Source organism: Cottoperca gobio, chromosome 17 (genome assembly GCF_900634415.1).
Source record: "Cottoperca gobio chromosome 17, fCotGob3.1, whole genome shotgun sequence".
NCBI classification, from domain to species: Eukaryota; Metazoa; Chordata; class Actinopteri; order Perciformes; family Bovichtidae; genus Cottoperca; species Cottoperca gobio.
This window is the reverse complement of record NC_041371.1, coordinates 21,737,162-21,759,110: the sequence shown is the minus strand read 5'-3', so window position 1 is coordinate 21,759,110 and position 21,949 is coordinate 21,737,162. Positions and strand designations below refer to the sequence as shown.

The window sequence follows — 21,949 nt, the reverse complement described above, 5'->3', positions numbered from 1 at the left end:
CCTCACAATTATTAGGAATACATTAAAGGATTAAAAGGAAACGCAGCAAATCCTCACATTTGAAGAGCTGGAACCATGAAATGATTTGCAAAACATTTATTACAATAGTTTCCAATTTATTTTCTGTCAACGGATTCATTGTTCAGCTGTACTTGTATGTACTGATACACATGTAGTTTAATTTCTAAATATAAGACACAATGTGCTCATGATTAGACCTTGAAGACTGGCTGCTGAATCCTTCATGTGGATGAGGACAAAAGAAAGACTAAGACCCAGAGTCCCAGAAGACTCTCTGAATAACTGTGTCTTGCTCAAAACGTCCTTGTGGCAATATCAAAAAGTCTTATTCTAATTTAACAAAACATCATATTGGATAAACTTTGTTTTTTCTGCAAAAATCTTAATTTGTAAAGTAACTTAAACTTGTAGTAAAGTAAGGAGTAGACAATGGCCTGACAAAGTACCTCACATTTGTACGTACAGTATGTGAGTAAATGTACAGTCCTCTCGCGCTGCACTCTTCTCCTGTATCATTGCTCAGGAGTGAACACACAAGGACAGAGCTTTTGATTCAGAAGTTATTACAACAAACTTTATTTTTTGGAAAACAAACATGACAGAAAATGCCAGATAGCCACATTTATATCCTTCAGTCAGTGAGTGTGTATATATTATTCACACGTCTGGCTCTGTGTGTGTTAGTGTGTGTGGGGAGTGTTAAACAGTCGGACTAAGTCCAGAAGGTCCTGCTCCTGCAGCCCGAGCTCCTCCATCAGGGAGTTCAAATACTCCGCTGCCGTCTGTAAGGCTTCTCGCACCACCGGAGACACCCCCGACAGCCTGAAGCACACAATCATACACAATCACAACTGTTGAAACATACCAGACAACAAAACAAAAATGGAACATAATTGATAAGAATAACATTTTTCGGACACCCTTCAACAGTGATTATAATCCATAAGTCCCGTCACAGCCAGGATCCACTAAGCTAACGTACTGAACGCTGACAAGGCTTCATGTTGCAGGTTTACTGAGTCGTGTGGATAACTTATGAGTAACACAGATCGCATCTTTTAAGAAAGGGTTGAGGTGGTTGTAGTTATGACCTCTGCTCACATGAGTTTTTACATGCGCAGAAGAATCCTGGTTGTGAGTCTTATTCACATGGAACATGAGAAACACACAGGATCATAACAGTATCCAGGTTTCAGATGATCTGTGTGCAGGAAGTCTTCTCAGACACTAATTTCTCTATAAAAGGAGAATGTTCAGAAACCAGTTTACATGCGACAGTATCCTGGTAGTAGAGTCCCCAAGCCAGCATATTCAGGTTTTTGAAAGCAGGATATATCACATCTGATCAAAACCAGGATACTCTCGGCCTGCAAACGCACTCCGTGACGACCCGAGTCATCCAGTAATATCTAAAAACTTCATTTACACACGACAGAGTTCATTTCTAATGAGGTTTGTTTGATTTGCATCTTTGTAAAGTTTTACAACAATATGCACGTTTCTCTTAATCCAAACAAGAAAAGGCAAAACAACTGTGTGTACAGTTGGATGGTTGTGAGGAGCGTGGGATCATGGGAGTTAGTCATTGCAGTCAGCTCCTCCCTGGTTGGGATCCCTTCATCGTTCATCGTTCAGGACGTTTTTACCCGGGAACAAATTATCCGCAGAAGTCTCCTCCTCTCCAAAATAAACGGACACAGTGAGTAAAACTGAAAATACATATTAAAGCAGCTTCACATTAAAAATCTGTGTTTCCCCATACTGTTGGACTGCCACTGAGGTTCTCTCAGCTCTGATAACTGATAACTTAAGATCCAGACGTTAAAAACCACCAAGACCTAAAAAAGCTATTGTTAAAATGTGGCTTAGACTGGATAAAAAGTGGACTTACGACAGCTCCTGGGAGACATTTACAACACCGACGCATGCTTAAAGGGGACACGTCTCCATTACAGGCGACCACATGAAACAGACTGATTTCTCTAGGTTTGAAAATTGTTGGAAACATTTGGGATAATGTAAGTACAACTCAACAACATATATAACACAGGTCTAGTGGGGTTGATATTTTAATGTGGACATGTTACACATTATACCTTTAAATACTCGTTACACAAGGTGGCTGTGTTATTCATTTTAGTGTCCTCCAGCCTGCAGTAACATGGAATTTCACATCAGCACAGACTAACACCCCTACGTAAAGAGTTTACCTCCAGCTCTAAATCCAGTTTGCAACCTTCCACCTGATCTCCGTCACCTCTCTAACCCCCCTCACCCCCCCTCTACCTGTCCTGTCTACCTGTGTGGAGGTGCACTGCTGCTTAATCTCCGGTTCACCCCAGGGTGTAGTGTTGCAGGGGGAGCATCCATTATTCAGCTGGCATCAACAATAGAGGCCAGACCATCTCCACAGCTGCCATGCAGCAGAGAGATAGGGCGGCACACCAAATTATTCATGATGGAGGAATGGAAGGATGGAGAAGCTTGATGTTAAATGGGAACTAATGAAATCATAGAGTACCAGCGGGACATGCGACAAAGAGAATAAATGTTTCTGGAAGGGCCGATTATCAAAGACGGACAGAATAAAAAAAGAACTGTGATGATAATGATACGTCATCATGTAATAAATACAGGTTAATAAGTGCTTCATCAGTCAGATACAATCTGTGCTTTTAAACATTTATCTCTCAACTGTCAAAGTCCCAAATAACCTACAATCAGGTCAAAGCCAGATCACAAATCTCTTCTCTCAAAAAGGTGGAAAAATGTTTCATCACAACCCAGAAGATAATCGAGCATTTGTGTCGGATAATTAAGCTAAATATATTTCATCCTAACTTAAAAAACTAAACTAACCTACTTTCCAGAGACAAACTGCAGTTTGTCCACATTTGCAACCTAATTTATTTATTATGTATTACGTAATGCTATTTAAAGAAACAGTTTGCCGTCACAAGGCTCCCTTGCTTTGAGGGTATAGATTTGTGTTAGCTGCTGCCTGCCAAGCAGCACAACACTTACTGTATTATTTTGTCCCCGAGCCTTCACAATGAAGATGTTGATGCATACTGACCTGGGGCCGCTGAGGGAGTCATGAATCAGAGTCAACCGGGCATCAGGTGAACGTTTCCCAGCCGGGGCAATTTATAGTGCTCATTTTGATTGGATGTATACAGAGGAACTGTGTGTGTCTGTGTATTTAAAAGTGTATAGGGCTGCTTGTGTGTGCTTTCTGCCCTGGATCACGGATCTGGAGAGGGGCAATCAGGTGGAGATAAGGCCATGAGGCGTCTGTGTGTACTTAGGCGGGAGCAGCACGGAACTGTCCATGAACTGCCAACAACACACAGACACACACAAACACACGCACACAGATACACACACACACGCACACGCACACACACGCACTGACCATATGGCATGGGCTAAAACAATGCAGCACCATATAGTGTCTTGTTAAAAGCACCATGAAGCTCAAAGTCAATCCAAGTCACAGTCGGGACAGTTTGTGTTTTCTTCCTTGAATGAATAAGTAAAGTCAAATAATTTCCAATCTGTTAAAAGTAACATTGCAACATTAAGATGTCTACAAACAGCTAGCCCTACATCGTATATATGGTGGAGTTGTGAACTTGCATTATCCCAAATGTTTACAACAATTGTCCAACCTCCTTTGAGCGTGTGTCAGCGTTGTGGCTCTCTGCAAGAAGCTTCATAAATGGATTCTTATCCAGTTTCAAGCCACATTCTGATGATGGCCGAGTGTGAAGTTATCAGAGAAACAAGCGGAGCAAACATTAGTGGCAACCCCTCGCAGCCCCTCCAGCACGTGCGTTCTTTCAAACGTTCTGTGTTTTTACCGGTTTTAATCACCGTGTCCGTTTGTTTTGGAGAGGAGGAGACCTCTGCGGATACTTTGCCTCCCGGTATAAACCTCCTGAACGCTGAACAATAAAGGAATCCTAAAGGAATGATAAACATTCAACACCGTTGGCCATCGGGAGTCATTTGGAGTTCAGTTTCTTTCCCAAGGACACTAACATGTTGTCCGCAGCGTCCGGGGATCGAGCCCCCCACTCTACCTCCTGACCACACACCCAGGCAGTGAAGAACAGGGTTTTGAGTTTGCTGGCTGGGTGTATTTCTTGGGAAACAATGGCCCTTAATTTCCTTGTCATATTATTTTATGTCCAGCCGTCATGGTGCATCCTCTTAACACTGAAGTAACACATTCACACAGACACACACTGTACACTTACAGATGGAGAAGCACGACGGCTATGAGAGTCCACTCTGGAGTCTTGTGGATGATGTTTGTGTTGGTGAACCTGTGGTGTTAAGGAAAAAAAGCAAAGTGAGCAACAGGTCAGTATGAGCATTTGTCTATGTGTTGCAGATATATCTAACCTCAGAACCTGTGTGAAAACACACATAACTCTACGCAGCAGCATCAACGATCACCTCATTCTGATGAGAAGTAAACTAGGAAAACTAAATGTGCACACGGTCGGATCGACCACCACAAACACTGCCTGCAATAGTGCAGTGATGTATGTTTCGGTGACAGCGCTGTGTATATTCTTTGGTTCAAGCCTCTCGTCAGCGGGGCCTCTGACAGCAGAAAAGAGAATTCCTGGAAGCAGGACTGGAGGTGTTACTCACTGCACAGTGATTTAATAGCACTCCTGTTGACAGCATCCTAACCAGCCAATGGGAACACAGAGTACTTCTATGGCAGGAAATGTTCAATTCTGGTGCAAGTTTTAAAGCGTTTTTAATAAACCGCTACACTGGCTACTAATGGACAAGGACAATATTTAGTACATTTCTTTTAGGGCTGCACGATATGAGGAAAATATGCGATAACGTTGTAGAATATTGTGATAATTACATGCAATAAATAAACAGATATTAAAGTGTACTCAGTTCTGCTGCTTACAATATACTGTTTAAATACAACAAATTGCTTATTTATAACAAAATGAAAGGAAATCATTCCCCCAAAAAATTATTATTGAACAAATTCAACATTGAACTAAACAAAATGCACCAATAAAAATAAATAAAAATGCATTTAAAAGTGCAGTTTTCTACTGATACTCTTTTCTTTGAATTAACTAAATGATCACCGAGTGCAATTTCAGTCTTTCGTAATGTGTTTATCTTGCAAGTTGAAATTACGATGACAATTAACAAAACACAATATATTGTGCAGCCCTAATTTCTATTATGTAACAAATGCCACATTAAAATGCTACATGCTTCCGATTAAAACACTTATATTGTGTAATTCTTCTCAGGACCGTGTTGGCGTGTGCAGACTGTGCTTGATTGTTGCACCTTTATCCTTCTCATAGAGTTGTGTCACAGAAGGAAAATCACAGGTGTAAGGAAGGAAATGAAGGATGACTGAATTCCATTTCAATGCATCAGTTCCAGGGTGGAGACAGGGGTAGAGACGGGGGTGGAGACAGGGGTGGAGACAGTGCTTTGTGGTGACATATCATGTTACCTCGAAGACGACAATTGTGGGTTTGGGACTTTTTATTTGAAGTTTTTTACTGCCTGATTTGAACGCCTTCTAGACTCTTGTCTTACAGAGTTAATTGTAAAATAATCGTGAGAGCCCTCATGCGCTTGATGTTTTGACCTCACGCACTCTGCAGGAACGCACCTCATTGGGCAATCTTGACTCGTCATCACAAGGAAGAGCACAGGTGTTACTAATCACAGTAATTATGGCTCTGTTACAGTCAAGTGTCCCAGTAAGTCAGCATGCACAAGATCAAGCCCCTTAACTGAGTATAGACATAATTAATGTTATTAACTTCACCTGTGCCTTCATGTCTCATGCCTGCCTGTAGGAGGCACCAGAGTTCTTCATCAGTCATTCTGTTGCATGCAGAATATCAGCTCTAGTACTGTACCTTTAAATGTGCTGACGTGAACCATGATGCCCTGTCAACAGTTCTTTGCCTCTCGAGACATTATAAATTAAAGTTAAAAAGCACATTTTGTGACAAATTGTTCGTGTGTTGAAATGATCAGACCAAAAATAAACTGTGTGCGTGTGTGTGACCTGTGTATTGAAGATCATTTCTTTTGCCATTTTTGCCTTTATTGGACACGGATGGACTGGAAGCAGGGAGTCAGAGGGGCTGAATTCGATCCCGGGCCACCTGCTCCACCAGGTGCGCTACCTGGACGCCTGTGACCTGAGCATTTGTGTGTGTGCTGCACTGACCTGAATGTCCTGACCAGGTTGTTCAGGTCAGTGGAGACGTCACTCATGGTGAGACGCAGAGGACCGACAATGTTTCTGATACTGCAACACAACACACATACAAAAAGATGAGGACAAAGAGACAAATACAACAGAAAAATGTCAATTTCTACTGTCTGTAAATTTGTGCTATTAAGGGGAGAGTAAAAATGTGAATTGCCCTCTCTAGGGCCAGAGTTCAGTTTGTCCGTTCTAGGCTACTGTAGAAACATGGCGGTGTAACTTGGCGGACACCTTGCAAGAGGACCTCTGTAGATATGAAGGGCTCATTGAGAGGTAACAATTCTTAGTTTGAGGGGATTTTACACTCGTGGGTATGAATAAGCCATTTCTGCCAAAAAATGCCCCTAAATCTGTGTCGTGTCTATAAAACAAATACATAGTCCTGTAACAAGTGCATGACACTTCCAGAGACCATTTATTTAATGGGTTCTTTTTTAGTTTTTCCGTAATCCTGCTGACAAAGACACACAAAAGCACACAAACACACACCAGCTGGTGAGCTTCTCCACTGCGATTCGTTTCTGGATGAGGTGCTGAGCATGAGAGTCGATGAGCGGGAGCGTCGGGTCCTTTGTGCTCTGGTCCTGGACTGTCACCTGGTGGGGCACAAACGAGTGCTTGACAGCAAACCTCAGTTCATAAACACACTTCCGTCCCAATCACATTTGTTTACACAAAGGATTTTATATATAGTGCCTCCATGTGGCCGTTGTCTCTTACAACAAGGTCCTTCATTCACAACCCTCCTCTTTCCTTCACTCACCTTGTTTCCATGCGGCTCCTCTCCCTCCTCAGGTAAAGTCCAGGTTCCTTTATAAAACTCCCTGACCCTGACCTCCAGCTGCTGGGTCTCCTGCTGCAGCATCTGGTAGTCTGGAGCTGCGGCTGACTGTCTCTTCTGCGCCACAGCATCCGCCCCTTCTGCATCCTCATCCTCAAGGTCGTCTTCATCCAGCTCCTCCTTCACCTCCTTTTCTTCTGTAACATCAGCAAAAGGCGAGCCGTGTGAACGGTCAGCGCCGTACAGGAACTTCAGGGTCTCCTCGGTGCTCCAGTCCTTTATCGTTCTTCTCAGACGCTCGAGGAGATTGAGCCGGATGGAGTTGGGTTTGGCTTCAGCAGCGTGGGTCTTGATTAGATCTCGCAGCCCTGCTGCCCCTCTCTTGCTCATACCCACCTGGGTGATGTTGAGGCCAGGCTGGCTGGTCAGTGCTGCGGCTTCCTGATTCGTGTTGATCAGGGTTGAAGAAGGGAGATGTTTGCCTTCTGTCGAGCTGTTTGAGTCTTCACATGGTGGAGAAGAGACTAGATCTGTGTGCTCTGCTTGTGTGGCTGTTGAGTGAACAGGCGGGGGAGCATTATGAGATAAATTGTACAAATTCAGCCTAGCTGTAGCCTCTTCCACGCTGAGTTCGTCTGGCAGGCCCCTCTCCTCTAGCACCTGCTCTCCATTGTCTGTGTTTAATGAAGGCAGCCTTTTAACAGCGTCAGTTCCAACTTCTGTTTTACAAGACTGGGACTCCCATCTATTCTCATTTTCTCTAATTCTTTCCTCCCTCTCTGCACCTTGACCTCGATGACCCTCAGTGTCTTCTTCGCCCCCCTCTCTCATTTGTTTCTTTCGCCTCTCCATCTTCTCTCGATCACCTTTCTTGTCTTTATCTGTACGTTTAGGCAGGTCGCCCCAGTGCACCCTGGGTCCCTGCCGCTGGGAAACCATGCTGGAGACGAAGTCCTGCTCCTGTTCAATGTCGCTGCTATCACTGTGGGTGAGGCCGGCTGCAGCAGAACCCTGCTCAGAGCTCTGAAGGTTCTCGGGTGGAGCAGCATGCGGGTTCTCGATGTCCTCCTCTTCCAGACACTTCTCCAACAGCTTCACCTCCTCACCAGAACTCCCGCTAGACACACGGAAAGTCAATCTATTATAAAACTTAGATTTCCTTTATTATTTAGAACATCAAACAACCAAAACTTTTAAAGATGTATCCATTAGTTAGTTGAATCCACTTTAAAAAAAAAAGATATGATATGTTAATATTTAAAGAAATTCACTTATAAATACTTAGAATGCACAAAATGTCATTTTCAGCCACTAGGCTCAAAACAGAAGACGAGTTTGGTGGCGTTGCGATGAAACGTGGGATCATGGGAGTGTGTCGTTACAGTCAGCTGCTGAATAAAGCAATGTAACTTTAAAAATCTGTGTTTTTCTGATGCAGCACAGTAATCGCCAACATTTGCTCAGTTTGCTCCTTTAATAAATTAAGATTCAGATGTCAGATCTAATCTAGTTCAAATATATTATTGAAAATGACCAAGATCAAAAAGTGTATCGTAAAAATGTGGATTTATGACAGCTTCTGGCAGACACATGCTCAGAGGGGATACTTCGCCATCACAGACGACCAAATGAAACGGACATCACCTTGATTAACATTAACTTCTCTAAGTTGAAAATTGTTGGAAAGATTTAGGATAATGAGAGTACACAACTCAACTAAATATATAACACAGGTCTAGTTGTTTAGACATTTTAATGCAGAAATGTTTCATGTTATACCTTTAAGCAAATACATACCCATCTCCTTTCTTCATCAATATAACTTCTGGAGGACTGTCAGTGATAAGAACGTAAACACACAGTTTTAATAAGTAGAAGATTAAAATATTCAATGATCAGTTCATAGCTGTGAACTTACCTCTCATGCTGCCTCAGCCAAAGGGGAGTATTCGAGATTTGTAGCTCAAACTCTTTGGAGGCTTTGTAGCAGAAGTTACTACAATAACACTAATAACAAGAGAGAGACGCAAAAGTGATCTTTCAACTGTTTCTTCAAGATGAAATGTATAAAAGAAACATATTCCACACATAGCAGCACTTACCTTGCGCTCTGTGATGTCGTACACCTTATTGGTCTTTGTCGAAATTTTGTATTTTTGAGTTGGGATCTATAAAACGAGTCAGATTAGAAGAATAAAACATCAGAGACACGATGATAGTTATTGCTTGCATAGGACTGTAAAGACTGATATAAAAGGGTCTTACCTTGCCCAGTTTATTTGAACATATGGGATAACCACACATCTTAGCAATGAACCTCTCCTCGACAGTATCTGTGTAATTAGCAGGAACAATGAAACTTGCCTGTGAAGAAAGGAGACAATAAAATTCTCACCGTATTTGTTTCCATGGTATTCTAATGTTTGGTGAATTAAAACCAAGCAAATGTGATAATTCACTGCTTCCAACATAACAGAACTAATAAATGCATGCGATCAAAAGTCTTACATATCAGTATTTGATAGGCATATTTGAATATTGGGGGGGATGACCTTCCCCAAATATATATTATTATTACATTATTATTAAGTCCTTGGTCTCGATGTAAACGTTTAACATCTGATCTGAAAAAATAAACTACTTCACTGTGTATCGGAAAGAAAACTAAGAAGCACTATTATTTTCAATGTCACAATTACTTAAGCTTCACTTCTAGTAATATTACCATCGTTAACATTTAAAGATGTCGACACACCCATGTTCCTTGGATAGAAATATTCATCATCATCATCAAATATTCGTCATCGTCAACAAAGAAATTAATCAAGATGGAAATAGTTGGCGGATGCAAGTGACAAGATCAACATTAGAGTGAGGCAGTGATATACAAGTAAAAGGAGCAGGGTGATGCCAGGAAGACATGACCCAGGACCAGGTTACTGTTCAGGACGTATGCAGTAAAAGTAAACTCAGAGGATGCTTACACAGTCAACCAGGAAGTCTTCACCCACGCTGTCCTCCAGGAGACGCTCCACTACATCCAGGGCTCTTTTCTCCAGATCCAGCTGCTCCCTTAACTTCTCCTTCACTACCTCCCTCCTGACACAACATAGTACACACATTAGAAGTGTTGTTACTATTGACATGTATTACTACAACTATAACATTAATGAGCAAGACGCTGTGAGACTCTCTGGCACCATTTCAAAATATGCCCTGTCTCACCTTCTTGCTTCTTCTTCAGCGGACCGTGCTTTGGCGCATTTCCCCCCTGCCACACAAACATGGTTACATGAATAAAATGCTAAAAGGACTGTTGAATGATTCCCTACTGAAAATATCACTGTGCTGTGGAAACCAGTGAACCTGTCAATAAGAAAGTACACAAAGTAGCTGTGTATACACATATTTGAACTACTTCTTGGCGTCTGTTAAGCTGAAAACATATTCGGAAAGTTCTTCCACAAATTCGTATTGCAAACAAACCATTTTTAGACGTTTTAGCGGATTCTTCGCTCCTTCTTCTCTCCTCTGTCTCCATGTTGTTTCTGTTTTTAACTCTGACCTATGACGTATTTTATTCTACGACAAGCGCAAAAGGACAATCCAGCCGTTTGCGCTTTCACGAGTTAGCGGTAGCGTGGTAGTTTTCATCGGGCTGTTTGGACATGTAGTGAGCTACGGTGGGTATCTACCTTATTATCATTATTATTATGTTGTTATCACTTTTGTATTCGGCAACAGGGCGTAATGTTTGTGTCTGTGTTTGTCTAGCTAGGATAGCGCAAGTAAATGTTTGTCTTCCGTCTAACTGCTAAGCTAATTGAGAATTATACACAAGCATTCAGTTTCCTCTTCTCTGTTTACAGCTGTCCAGTTTTACCGCACACACAGGCACAGACACCTTAACCTGAACATAACCAAGATGTGCATACATATAAATGATGAAATAACTCTTGTACAGCTGTGGGGTGCATTGTTTTGACATGAACTGTCCTGTGTGTTTTGGAAGACTTCTGTGTGCAGAGTACCTGAAGACAGCAGTGATGGCTCTGGAGCAGCTCAGTGATGTGGTCCAGAGATGTGTAAATGAAATGCACCTACACCCACCTCTTTACATGCATCCACAGCTGTCACCATCATATCTGGGTTCTCCACAGACATGCTATTTAGTGCTATGACTTAATTTACTTGGTGCAAGTAATCTGAATGAGTTTATGCAGTGAGCAATAGTGATTTGTGCAGCTTTGTTTTAGCTGCACGTTCACACATAGCACTGCATCAGTTTAGAAAAAAAGAAAATTCAGTTTTAAGTGACAGGCCTCTGTGTTGCTACTGTCCATTTGTATCAAGTACTTGCCCCGTGTTACCTTGAATTCTTGAAGAAAACTTTGTTTTTCTCGCATGCCTCTACGGTGAACAAAGAATAAAAAAAAAAAACAGAAAAGTCTTGATAAATTGAAGTAAATGGGGTCCACGTTTAACAACAGCACAACTCTGTATAGTATAATCAGAGTCTCAGGTATCCAGTCGTATGCTCACTACTTCCCAAACACATGCATTTTCACTAAAACTGCACTATGTAATACAATTTGGACTCTTAAAGTGACGTCTACAGTTTGTCCAACCAACAGTACAAACCTCAAATGTATTCAATTTATAATAAAAGCAGCACACTTAATAAAATATCTATATTTTATCTCTCTTTCACACAGCAAGCCCTCCCTGATGACCGCTACACCACCGAGGACCATGACGTATTCACGATTTCTGGGCGGACCTGCATCGAGGAGGGAAACAGCGCACAGGTCCTCAGTCTTGTCCTGGATGAAAAGAATCAGGTACTCAAAGCTGAGCATTGTTTCAGCACGTAGACTTGTTTGTCAGTGTGTTGCATATTGTACTGAACAAACACTCCTCTGTCCCTCTCTCTGTAGGACCTCGTGAGATGTATGGGTTGGAATCTGCTGCCTCCCCTGATCCAGGTTCTGCTGAAGAAAGACAGCGAGAAGTTTTCTCAATGCCTCGCCATTTTCAACCACCTGCTACAGGTCTGTTCTTGTGCTCAAGAGTTAACCAAAACCACAAGATTGGATTATGACAGATAAGATAAAAACAATAGTTATAATTTGATATGATCCACTGATAATTGTAGCAGTGTGTAGATGCTTAGTGTCTTGAGTGTGAAATTGTTGTTTTGAGGGTCGGTTTTGTTTTTCCAGACCTGCAGACCCAAAGAGCTGCTGATAGGCTTGTTGGAGCAGCTGGAGCAGGACGACCCTGACACCATAGCCAAGAGCCTCCATCTGCTGTTGAACCCTCTGCAGAAAGGTGATGAACATTCTTACGAATTAGGGCTGCAACTAAAGATTATTTTACTATCGATTAATCTAGATCAGAGGTCTTCAACAGGGGGTCCGCGACCCAGGTACTGCAGGGGGGTCGCGAAATATTTGGTGGATTAGACAATAATTATTATTATTATATTCAGCCAATTATTTCCCACAAATTTAAATGTCTTAAATACACATTAACATGAATCCAACATATTGTAGCGAACGGATAAATGGAGGCAGAAGACAGCAATGCACACATTCGGAGACACACAGGAGCTCTCTCAAGCTGGGCACCGGTCCACTTACAGCACGAAAATTATCGTTTTGTAACTCGACCAAAAAACTCCATAAGCACAAGTGAGAGACCCTCAACCACCGGTAAGCAAGGCGGCACCTGCTGCTGATATAGCAGCTGATAAGGGTAAGCGCAAACAAGAGAAGACTGAAAATATGCAGATAATTATCTGGCAGTGGCCACCTTGTACATTGCACATGTTTAAAATAAAAACATGAATATATGAACCTGTGTATTAATTGAATAGCTTAGTATTGAATGCACAATAACAGGGCAGCTATGTCTATACATGGCACTAGGCCCAGTTTAATATGAAACACAATTTTATATACTTATATATAGTAGGGGGTCCCTGCTCCATCTCCATCAGTTTGGGGTCCTTTGCCTGAAAATCAATGAAGACCCCTGCTCTAGATTGTTTTCTAGATTAATCGTTTGGTCTATAAAAACATGTCCATCACAGTTTCTCAAAGTCTAAGATGATTTCTTCAAATGTCTTGTTTTGTCAGAGACAAACGTGATTATTTTTCTGTCTTACTTACTTGCATTACATGTCGACTCAAATAGAGCCATATCCATCTCATCTTGTGTCTCAGTGCTGCTGTGTCTGGGCAGCCATAAGGCGTCGTCATTGGGCATGACCCTGTCCTCTGTGCTGGACCAGGTGGCCAACCTGCCTCTACCTCACACCAAGGAGCAAGAGGAGGACGACGTGTTCTCGCTTTGTCGCTGCTGCACCGATCTGATTGACTTTGTCAAGCCTTTTGTCCACGAGGCCAGGCAAAACCTCCTGAACAGTGAGGCACAAAGGGAGAGCACAAAGAGGAGGGCGGGCGAGCTGGGCAGGGATACACGAGGGATACACGAGCTGGGGACAGAATTGCTGAAGTTGTGAGTGAGAAATTTGAAATTCAGACTCAGACAGATAAAATATCCGCAGTATGAACCCTAATACTGATGCCAAAAGTTGACTCCCGTGTTTTCTGTTCTGCAGCTGTATGAAGACTCTTAGTCACCCTCTGCTGGAGGTACAGCTCAAGGATCCGGACACGCTGGCTGAGTCTCCCCTCAGGAATTTTGCCACTGAGATTATGGTACGGCACATCCATTCCCCACACTAGTGTGGAAAGAGCGGATGCTGTAACTGTAATGTAAATGTTGTGATGGGTCCTACACTGTTAGTTTCTACAGTAATATGTCAGTGTAACTGACCATTTATAATACTCTAGCCCCTTTTCTCTATTACTGTTTCACTATCAGCTTTCACCTACTTTTTAATCTGTTCATACTTATTTTATTAAAATATTGTTTATTTCCCTTTATTTTGATTATGATCTACATGAATTCTCAAAATAAATTCTGCTAATTATTTACTTATTATAGTTATTTTGTTAGTTTGCTTTTTTCTTTACATAAACATATTGCTTGTTTGTGTGAGGCTTATGTAATGACATGTTCTTTGTTTTGTTTCATCTATATTGTAAGGAAATTAGAAACTGGTTTGTATTTTTGAACAAAGGTGTGTGTGTGTGTGTCTGTGTGTCTGTGTGTGTCTGTGTGTGTCTGTGTGTGTGTGTGTGTGTGTGTGTGTGTGTGTGTGTGTGTTACAGCACACCCTCAGTGCGATCGGAGAGTCCCTCCCCAGTCTCGTGTACCAGCCTCTGTTGAAGAGAAAGCAGGTTCCAGGCTTCCTGGAGGAGGAGGTGCGTTATCCTAAAGAGTCGTTGGCCAGCCTGGCTCACCTGGTGTTTGTCCATCACCTGGCTGCAGATACATTCCCCAGTGTTTTCAGGTGAGATGGACAAAATATCTTCATAAATCACCGGAGCACTAATATTCTATGTGAGTTTCTTCAAGCGTGTCCGGAAAGTAGCGCTGGACAATACTGATGATTTATACGGATTGAACACTTATTAAAGGTTAACTTTGGTATTTTTCAACCTGGATCCTAGTTTCCCTGGTTGTTGTGTCCAAGCGACACTTTCTGTACAACAAACTGTGACAGCACCGGCACTTCTCCCGCAGATTATTAATCTTTCTTTCCATAATGTTGTCAGACATAATATTATAATAATAATAATCTGATCCTGTCAGTGGCAAAAAAAAAGTGGACGTACACTTGACGGTGCTGAGTTTCCCCGAGCGATCACATTGCAGCCTGTAGAGCGGCTGCAGCGCTCTCACTCAGTACTGGACACATTTTAAGAATGGTTGTCCCCATTAGTCACTGTGAGCGTTCCCTGCTCACGCTCAGGACAGTGGAGAGGAGGGAGGAGGTTTTGTCAACAGTTTATTTATCATTTCCGTTCAGCCTTTTCAGATACTCCACACACAATGTCCTCTAGGTATAGGTACGGCCCAACTCTGCTTAGCTTCCGGGATCTGAAGGAATGGGGCGTGTTCAGTGTGGTGTGGCCGTCAGCTCCACCTTGACGGTCCTGGACTCAGCCTACTGCAGGAAGAACAGAACCAGGCCATCGCCACGCTTTCATCATGTGACTGATTACCTGATTCCGTTCAGCTGTCTGGCCTCCAGCTGGGACACTCCCATCTCTCCCCAGCAGCCGGGACCCTAACCACCCCCCACTGCCACAGTCACTCTGACAGAAATTGGGAAAATAGGGTCCAGGTTAAAAAATATCAAAGTTACCCTTTAAACTTACGTTCAGAATTTAGATGCATTGTTAATCCTCCTGACTTCCTGTGTTCACAGTCCTGTGTTCGGCCTTCGTTGTAACATGGAGCACATTTGCCTCCTGTTGTCAAGGTGAATACTTTCATAAACAACACGTGTAATGGCAGTTTGGCAAACGCTGCTTTTGTTTAGGAGTTCATCAGATAAGTGAGTTTTTAAACTGATGCTGATATCTGAAAAGATATAGTGTGTCATTGATGTTGGATGACATTTATAAAAAATGTAACTTTTAAATGACAAAGAGCATTTTATTAACGTACATATTAACCATTGAATCCTTGTATAATTGATAAAAAAAGAAACGCACACTTTGACATCAATGAGGGACAAAAACATGACAAATGTATTTAATTAAGTTTTTTGTAGTAATTACTCGCACACCATATAATAATAATGAATAATAATAAATATATGTACTTATAACTGCCCAATAAATATAAATATAATACATGCAGACCTGGATCTACTGGTTAATGTTTGGTGTGTGTTATGTATCTGAGCTGAACTCGTCATAACTTATTTTAAAACAATGTTTTATTGACAGAACTGAGGAGTCCAGGATTCAGAAAGGACTGGTGAGTCAAACTGAAACATCATAATGGTTTTTCCATTTGTGCAACATGCTTGAGATTATTATTGTGGTTTCTAAATATTTCTCAGGTGATATAATCTGAAAAGAAAAAGAAAACGTTTCTCGTGACCTACAAGACTTTTCCAGCTGTTCTGAAGAACTGTCTGTATTTGAAAGCTTTTTTAGTCTGACGTACATCATGTGTGTTACCATCCACAGGAGCTGTATGAGAAGAGTCTGGTGCGGGTGGAGGACGGCAGTCTGCCTGCAGACCTGATGGAGATCAAAACCTTCCTCACAGTCCCTCAGGTGAACACAGTTCATACAGACGGCTGGGATCCTCAGTGTGATGCTTTACTGACGCTCACTTATTGATTTAATTTGTTTCCAGACCTTGGTGAAGGTGATGACGGTATGTCCGAGGCATGATTTGGTAAGTCTTCACATTAGCGTTAAGATAATGTAGCAATTTTGTGCAAAACGTTACATTATGTGGAATTGTAATGCCATAGATAGATAATGGAGTTAAAGGGACAGTTCAGCCCAACATCTAAAATATTTCTCCTCTTACCTGTAGAGCTATTTATTAATGTACAGGAACATCTCAATAAATTAGAATATCGTGGAAAAGTCCGTTTATTTCACTAATTCAATTCAAAAAGTGAAACTTGTATATTATATGGATTCATTACACACAAAGTGCAATATGTCAAGCCTTTATTTGTTTTAATCTTGATGATTACAGATTACAGCTAATCAGTATCTCAGAAAATTAGAATATTGTGAAAAAGTTCAATATTGTAGGCTCACGGTGTCACACTCTAATCAACTAATGAACTCAAAACACCTGCAAAGGTTTCCTGAGCCTTTAAATTGTCTCAATCTGGTTCAGCAGGCTTCACATTCATGGGGAAGACTGCTGACTTGACATTTGTCCAGAAGACAGTCATTGACACTCTCCACAAGGAGGGGAAGCCTCAAAAGGTCAGTGCTCAAGAAGCTGGCTGTTCCCAGAGTGCTGTATCAAAACATCCATAGAAAGTTGAATGGAAGGAAAAGGTGCACAAGCAACAGGGATAACCTCAGCCTTGAGAGGATCGTCAAGAAGAGGCCATTCAAACATTTGGGGGAGCTTCACAAGGACCGAGGCTGGAGTCAGTGAAGAGCCTCCACACACAGACATATCCAGGACATGGGCTACACCTGTCACGTTCCTCGTGTCAAGCCACTCCTGAACCAGAGACAACGTCAGAAGCGTCTTACCTGGGCTAAGGAGAAGAAGAACAGTGGTCCAAAGTCCTCTTTTCAGATGAAAGTAAATGTTGCATTTCATTTGGAAATCAAGGTCCCCGAGTCCAGAGGAAGAGTGGAGAGCCACACAATCCAAGTTGCTTGAAGTCCAGTGTGAAGTTTCCACAGACAGTAATGATTTGAGAGCCATGTCCTCTGCTGGTGTTGGTCCACTGTGTTATCTCAAGTTCAAAGTGAACGCAGCCGTCTACCAGGAAGCTTTAGAGCTGCGTCCTTCTTCTGACGAGCTTTATGGAGACGCTGATTTCATTTCCCAGCAGGACGTGGCACCTGCCCACTGCCAAAAGTACTAATGCCTGGTTTAATGACCATGGAATCAAAAAAGATTGTTATATATTTATCTTCTTCTTCAACAGAGAACCAGAGGGCTGAAGGTGTTGCAGCTGAGCATCGATAAGCTTGACACTGAAGCCAAATACAACTTTTTCCAGTAAGTTCCACCTTTTGTTTAGAAACGTCTCTTTCGGTTCCCCTCTAGTGTTTTGACTTTTACTGACCTTCTTGTTTCAGGTACATGCTGAAAACCAGTAATCACTCAGGAGTGGAAGGCTACGTCATTAAAAACATCAAGAATCAGATAGACACTGCCCTGCAGGTGAGATGGCATTTTACAAGTTTCGATGCAGTTACTAAGAGCTGAATGAGAGTCTGTGCTGAGTGTGGGTTGTAATTAAAAATGTCCTGTACAGTAAAAGTCTGTCTGTCTGTCCTCAGCCAGGCAACAGTAACACCTGGTTTGAGGGAGCTCACCTGCTGCCTTTGCTGCGTAAAGTTCTCAGCCTGCCAGACGGCCCAGAGACCGACCTCCTGCAGAACCTGGACAGGTCAGCACACACAGAACATCTTTTCTCTATGCCCTTTGACTAGCTCACTGGAACCTATCCCAGCATGCATTAGGGCAGTGGTTTCCAAACCTTTTCTGCAGGGCCCTCCGTCTGTAGATAAGAATATTTTCGAGCCCCCCCCTACGACACACGTACACATCTTTAGCTTCCAAACTCCACTAGAATTTATTTTGAACATTGTAATTCATAAAACTGCAATTTATTACAAAACAAAATAAATAATAAAGTGCGAAATGACCTTTACAGTGGAATTATTAAAAGTCTGTGTAATACTGTAACTGTAATCTGCTTTCAACATGTTTTCTCAACATGACCTCTCTGGTTTTTAAAACTTCACCAGCTCCCCGAGAGAAAAAACTCAAGCCTGAACATTTTCTGATGAATGGTTTGTCTTTGTGCTCCGGATGTGTTGTCTCCAAGTGGCCTCTTAACTTGTTCTGTTTCAAACGGTCTTGTGACAGTTTGTGCTAGTATCTCCAGACACGCAACACACTGGTCTCTCCTCGTTACCACCGGTGTACTGGTGAAGCTGAAGGTGATTCATGCCTCATCATATTTTCTGGTCTTGACTTTAGTTTGGGAAGCTGGCACATTTGGTGAAGAGCCATCCTCTGCTTTGCGCTTAGCTGGGAGCCCTGTCACAAACGTGTCCATGTTATGCTAGCAGGGCTCATTCATTTGCCTTGCCGCGCCCCCCCCCCCTGCAATAGCTCTGCACCCCCCACTTTGGGAACCACTGCATTAGGGTGACAGATTCTTAATTATTTCTATATAAACTAAAATACTTTTTCCCCCCCATTGTCAAGTGGGTCGTTATACTCCGAGAAAAACCTTGTAAAGTCGTTTCCGATAAAATAACTTTCTGAGATTTAAGCTCATGTCAAGGAACCACATCACTTCACATTTCTTTGATCAACCTCACACACACACACACACACACACACACACACACACACGTTAGTGAGGAACATGGAGATATCCTTCCTCAGCCATATCACTGCGTTGATTTCTTCTGATTACACTCAATTCAGCAATATCTCTTTTTAGTCCGGAGGCTTATGATAATGTGGTGATTCTGGGATAAAATCACGCGTATTTCATTATTGCTAAATCTAATTGCAAAGTATAATGTGATTAGATCCTCCACTGCAGGCATTATAGATGATTAGGGTGATCTAATCCAGCATAGTGAAGTGATGTGGTTCAAACATTATGTAGACTCTAATACCAAAGGCAAAAGAATTCTGGACAAATGCTGTGCCAGTCAAAGACGCCGACACAGCTAAAGCTAAACCTCTGACCCTAATGTTGTCTATTTAATGCCACCTATAAGTCCCTGCTGAAAAGCAGTAAAGCACAAGTTAACGTGTGCATGTGTGGAACAACGATGGCATTGAAACCTTTAAAAGGCTGCAACAACTGAGACTTCTATCACCGGGGCAACAGATACCATTTCACACTATCTTACATTTTGTGCTAAATGTAACTTTTTTTTTAACTCAAACCAAAAATGAAGGACGGCTCGGAGGAAAGAGAAATATGAAACTCGAGTCTTTATGAATTTCATGACAAACATGTCTCCTGCTAAAATGTGTAAAAATGGGGTAATAAAGCTAATGAATGAAACAAGTTTTACAGTAGATTTAAAAATGAAGTTGCAGGAGCAAAAAGCAGCTCTGGATACATTACCTGCATCGAACTCTTCTTTTACCGCCACAGACCAGCGTGCAGCACAGACACTCCGCCGCGGAGGTTTTAGTGGTAGTCATGCAGTGAAGAGCTGGCAGAGGCCTGCTGTCCTATATACCAGAGGCCTCTGGACTTATGTCTAATAACTCATTTAAGACTTATTATTATTCCTGTTCCCACAAAAACACTGTATGGAAAATAATGACTCAGTCCAGTCGCATTGTCTTCTGTAGTTCATCACCCTGCTGGAAACAGCCTGAGAGAGCCTCGTCAGAGACGGCATCACAGTTTGATAACTTCTGTGCAGCTAAAGCTAAATACCTAATGAGCCGTGTTCTAAACCTCCAGTACCGGTACTGCCCTGGTAGGGGGTTCAGAGTCCCTCATAGTGAATTAAATGGATCTAAAAATAAATGTATCCCTTTGTCAATAAAACCTTTAAGTATCTGTAGACTAGGGGCGGACACTGATTGTTTTTACTTAAGGGGTTTCTAAAGGGATTTATATTATTGCTGTTCATGAGTTTGCTTCTTCTGTTTACCAATGTGCAATGTTTTTACTCTATGGCTGCGGTATGGGTGAAAAGCTCTGTGGTACAGTTCATCTTGATCTCTCTTGAAAAACGTATGACTTATTAGAGAAGTATGTTTTATTTTTCACAGAATATAACTTTCCTCCCCAGGCTCCGTATCTTTGTTTCTTTTGTTTTGAGCCTACAATTGCCCCAATACGCCGTCGTACTAATCGCTGTCATAATAACAGGATTTTGTTCAGAAGAAAAGCGAGTGAGTGAACGTTGAGTCAGGATTTCATCTTTCTTTGTTGCTTTGAACAGAATCATGGAGTCTCTGAACCTGCTGCGTTACCTCATCATCAGAGACAAAGTGACAGAGAACCAGGTGAGTGTTGATCCCATCACTCCTCACAACTCAACATCCCCCCACATGTTTCTGATGTTTGGATCCTGCAGACAGGGATCTGGACAGAGCTGTATAAAATAGAAGATACGTTCCTGAAGCCGCTCCGTGTTGGAGTGAACATGTCCAGAGCTCACTACGAGAGGGAGCTCCACGACACCATGGCGACCAAGAGGGGCAAGGCCAAAGGTCAGACCATTTCAGTTCTGCCTTTATCAAACCACTCATTAACTTTTGTACACATTTAAAAAAAACTACCTCCGCCTTATACAGAAGCCTGTGAAAAGCCCATGAAAGTATAACAACATACATGAATGTGTTTTCCACAGTGGAGTCTTTGCTTTCCGTGTCTGTCGGCGACGAGAAGCTGCCGAACATGACGTCAGAGTCACAGATTCAGGTCAGTGCCTTTCATGTTCATATGACATCATCATTGTTTATTCGTACAGCGCTGACCCGATTGAATTTGAATATGTGTTTCAGGCTCTGCACTCAGCCCTGCACACGTTTGACATGATTGAGAGTGTGTTGGTGCGAATAGAGGAACTCACCGAGGTGAAAGAAAATCTTTAGACATTGTACTACCGGAGGTCGTCATCGTCTCAGAGTTGAGCCAACAAAAAAAAGCCTTCAACTGCTCTGTTGATGTTTTCTGTTAAAAAAAGAAATCAGTCGTGGATACATTATTCAAACAGAAAGTGAAACCATGTGCTGCTTCTTTGTCTTTCAAGTTATTTTCAGCCGGTCTGCTGGGTATCTTCAAATGTTGCATACAGTGTCTATAAAACATCCAAATAATGGTTTGTATCGCTTCTGTAATAAATTTTCAAACTCTTGTAAACACAAGTTAATTAAGTTGCTGTTTTTTTTGTCAAGTGATTTCTTTTGCTACAGTTGTGGTTTTGGTTCATTCTGAAATGTGCCTCCAATTACGTTTACGTAGCAATTTATGAACCTCACACTAACGTAATTATTACAAGGCTGTAATTAACAACATTAACCATTCTTTGCGTCAAGTTACAGTTTACATCCATGTCTGTCCAAAATGTCAACACATCATAATTGTATTCTATAAACATTTGTCTGAAATTGTCATTAGCATATGAATTCTTAAGTTATGTCCAAATATGTGTTTTGTGAGGTCACAGCGACCAAAATCTAATCAGTTCATCTTTGAGTCCATCAACTCAAATTTCAAG

General features: G+C 41.9%; 2 protein-coding genes across 3 annotated transcripts; one reads left to right on the top strand and one right to left on the bottom strand.

Moving 5' to 3' along the window:
• Positions 1-567: 567 nt before the first annotated feature.
• rpap2 (RNA polymerase II associated protein 2) lies at positions 568-11,197 on the bottom strand. Of its 2 annotated transcripts, none has more exons than XM_029453383.1 (12): positions 11,123-11,197; positions 10,317-10,362; positions 10,076-10,190; positions 9,357-9,455; positions 9,194-9,259; positions 9,010-9,098; positions 8,889-8,924; positions 7,074-8,208; positions 6,800-6,906; positions 6,269-6,349; positions 4,284-4,352; positions 568-843 (listed from the first exon to the last, which is right to left on the bottom strand). In XM_029453383.1, the coding sequence occupies exons 4-12, from the start codon at positions 9,393-9,395 to the stop codon at positions 702-704; spliced, it is 1,764 nt and encodes a 587-aa protein (XP_029309243.1). In that variant the 5' UTR covers positions 9,396-9,455; positions 10,076-10,190; positions 10,317-10,362; positions 11,123-11,197; the 3' UTR covers positions 568-701. The 2 variants fall into 2 exon arrangements, with proteins under 2 accessions (XP_029309243.1, XP_029309242.1); XM_029453382.1 differs by lacking the exon at positions 11,123-11,197 and adding an exon at positions 10,578-10,691.
• glmna (glomulin, FKBP associated protein a) lies at positions 10,655-21,601 on the top strand. Its single transcript, XM_029453384.1, has 19 exons — positions 10,655-10,774; positions 11,104-11,176; positions 11,807-11,932; positions 12,029-12,142; positions 12,314-12,422; positions 13,319-13,613; positions 13,717-13,816; positions 14,333-14,514; positions 15,436-15,489; positions 15,962-15,992; positions 16,208-16,297; positions 16,380-16,421; positions 17,656-17,729; positions 17,810-17,894; positions 18,014-18,123; positions 20,669-20,732; positions 20,804-20,939; positions 21,080-21,150; positions 21,234-21,601. The coding sequence occupies exons 2-19, from the start codon at positions 11,138-11,140 to the stop codon at positions 21,321-21,323; spliced, it is 1,812 nt and encodes a 603-aa protein (XP_029309244.1). The 5' UTR covers positions 10,655-10,774; positions 11,104-11,137; the 3' UTR covers positions 21,324-21,601.
• The last annotated feature ends 348 nt before the right edge of the window (positions 21,602-21,949 follow it).

Bases quoted from the DNA above. Each gene is read 5' to 3' on its own strand.
- rpap2 (XM_029453382.1), bottom strand. From the start codon at position 10,632: ATGGAGACAGAGGAGAGAAGAAGGAGCGAAGAATCCGCTAAAACGTCT. The intron at 10,363-10,577 runs GTTTGTTTGCAA...TTTGTGTGGCAG, and splicing joins CGCTAAAACGTCTAAAAATG to GGGGGAAATGCGCCAAAGCA. The intron at 4,353-6,268 runs GTCAGTGCAGCA...TTAACACCACAG, and splicing joins AACCTGGTCAGGACATTCAG to GTTCACCAACACAAACATCA.
- glmna (XM_029453384.1), top strand. From the start codon at position 11,138: ATGGCTCTGGAGCAGCTCAGTGATGTGGTCCAGAGATGT. The intron at 12,143-12,313 runs GTCTGTTCTTGT...TTGTTTTTCCAG, and splicing joins TTTTCAACCACCTGCTACAG to ACCTGCAGACCCAAAGAGCT. The intron at 15,993-16,207 runs GTGAGTCAAACT...TACCATCCACAG, and splicing joins CCAGGATTCAGAAAGGACTG to GAGCTGTATGAGAAGAGTCT.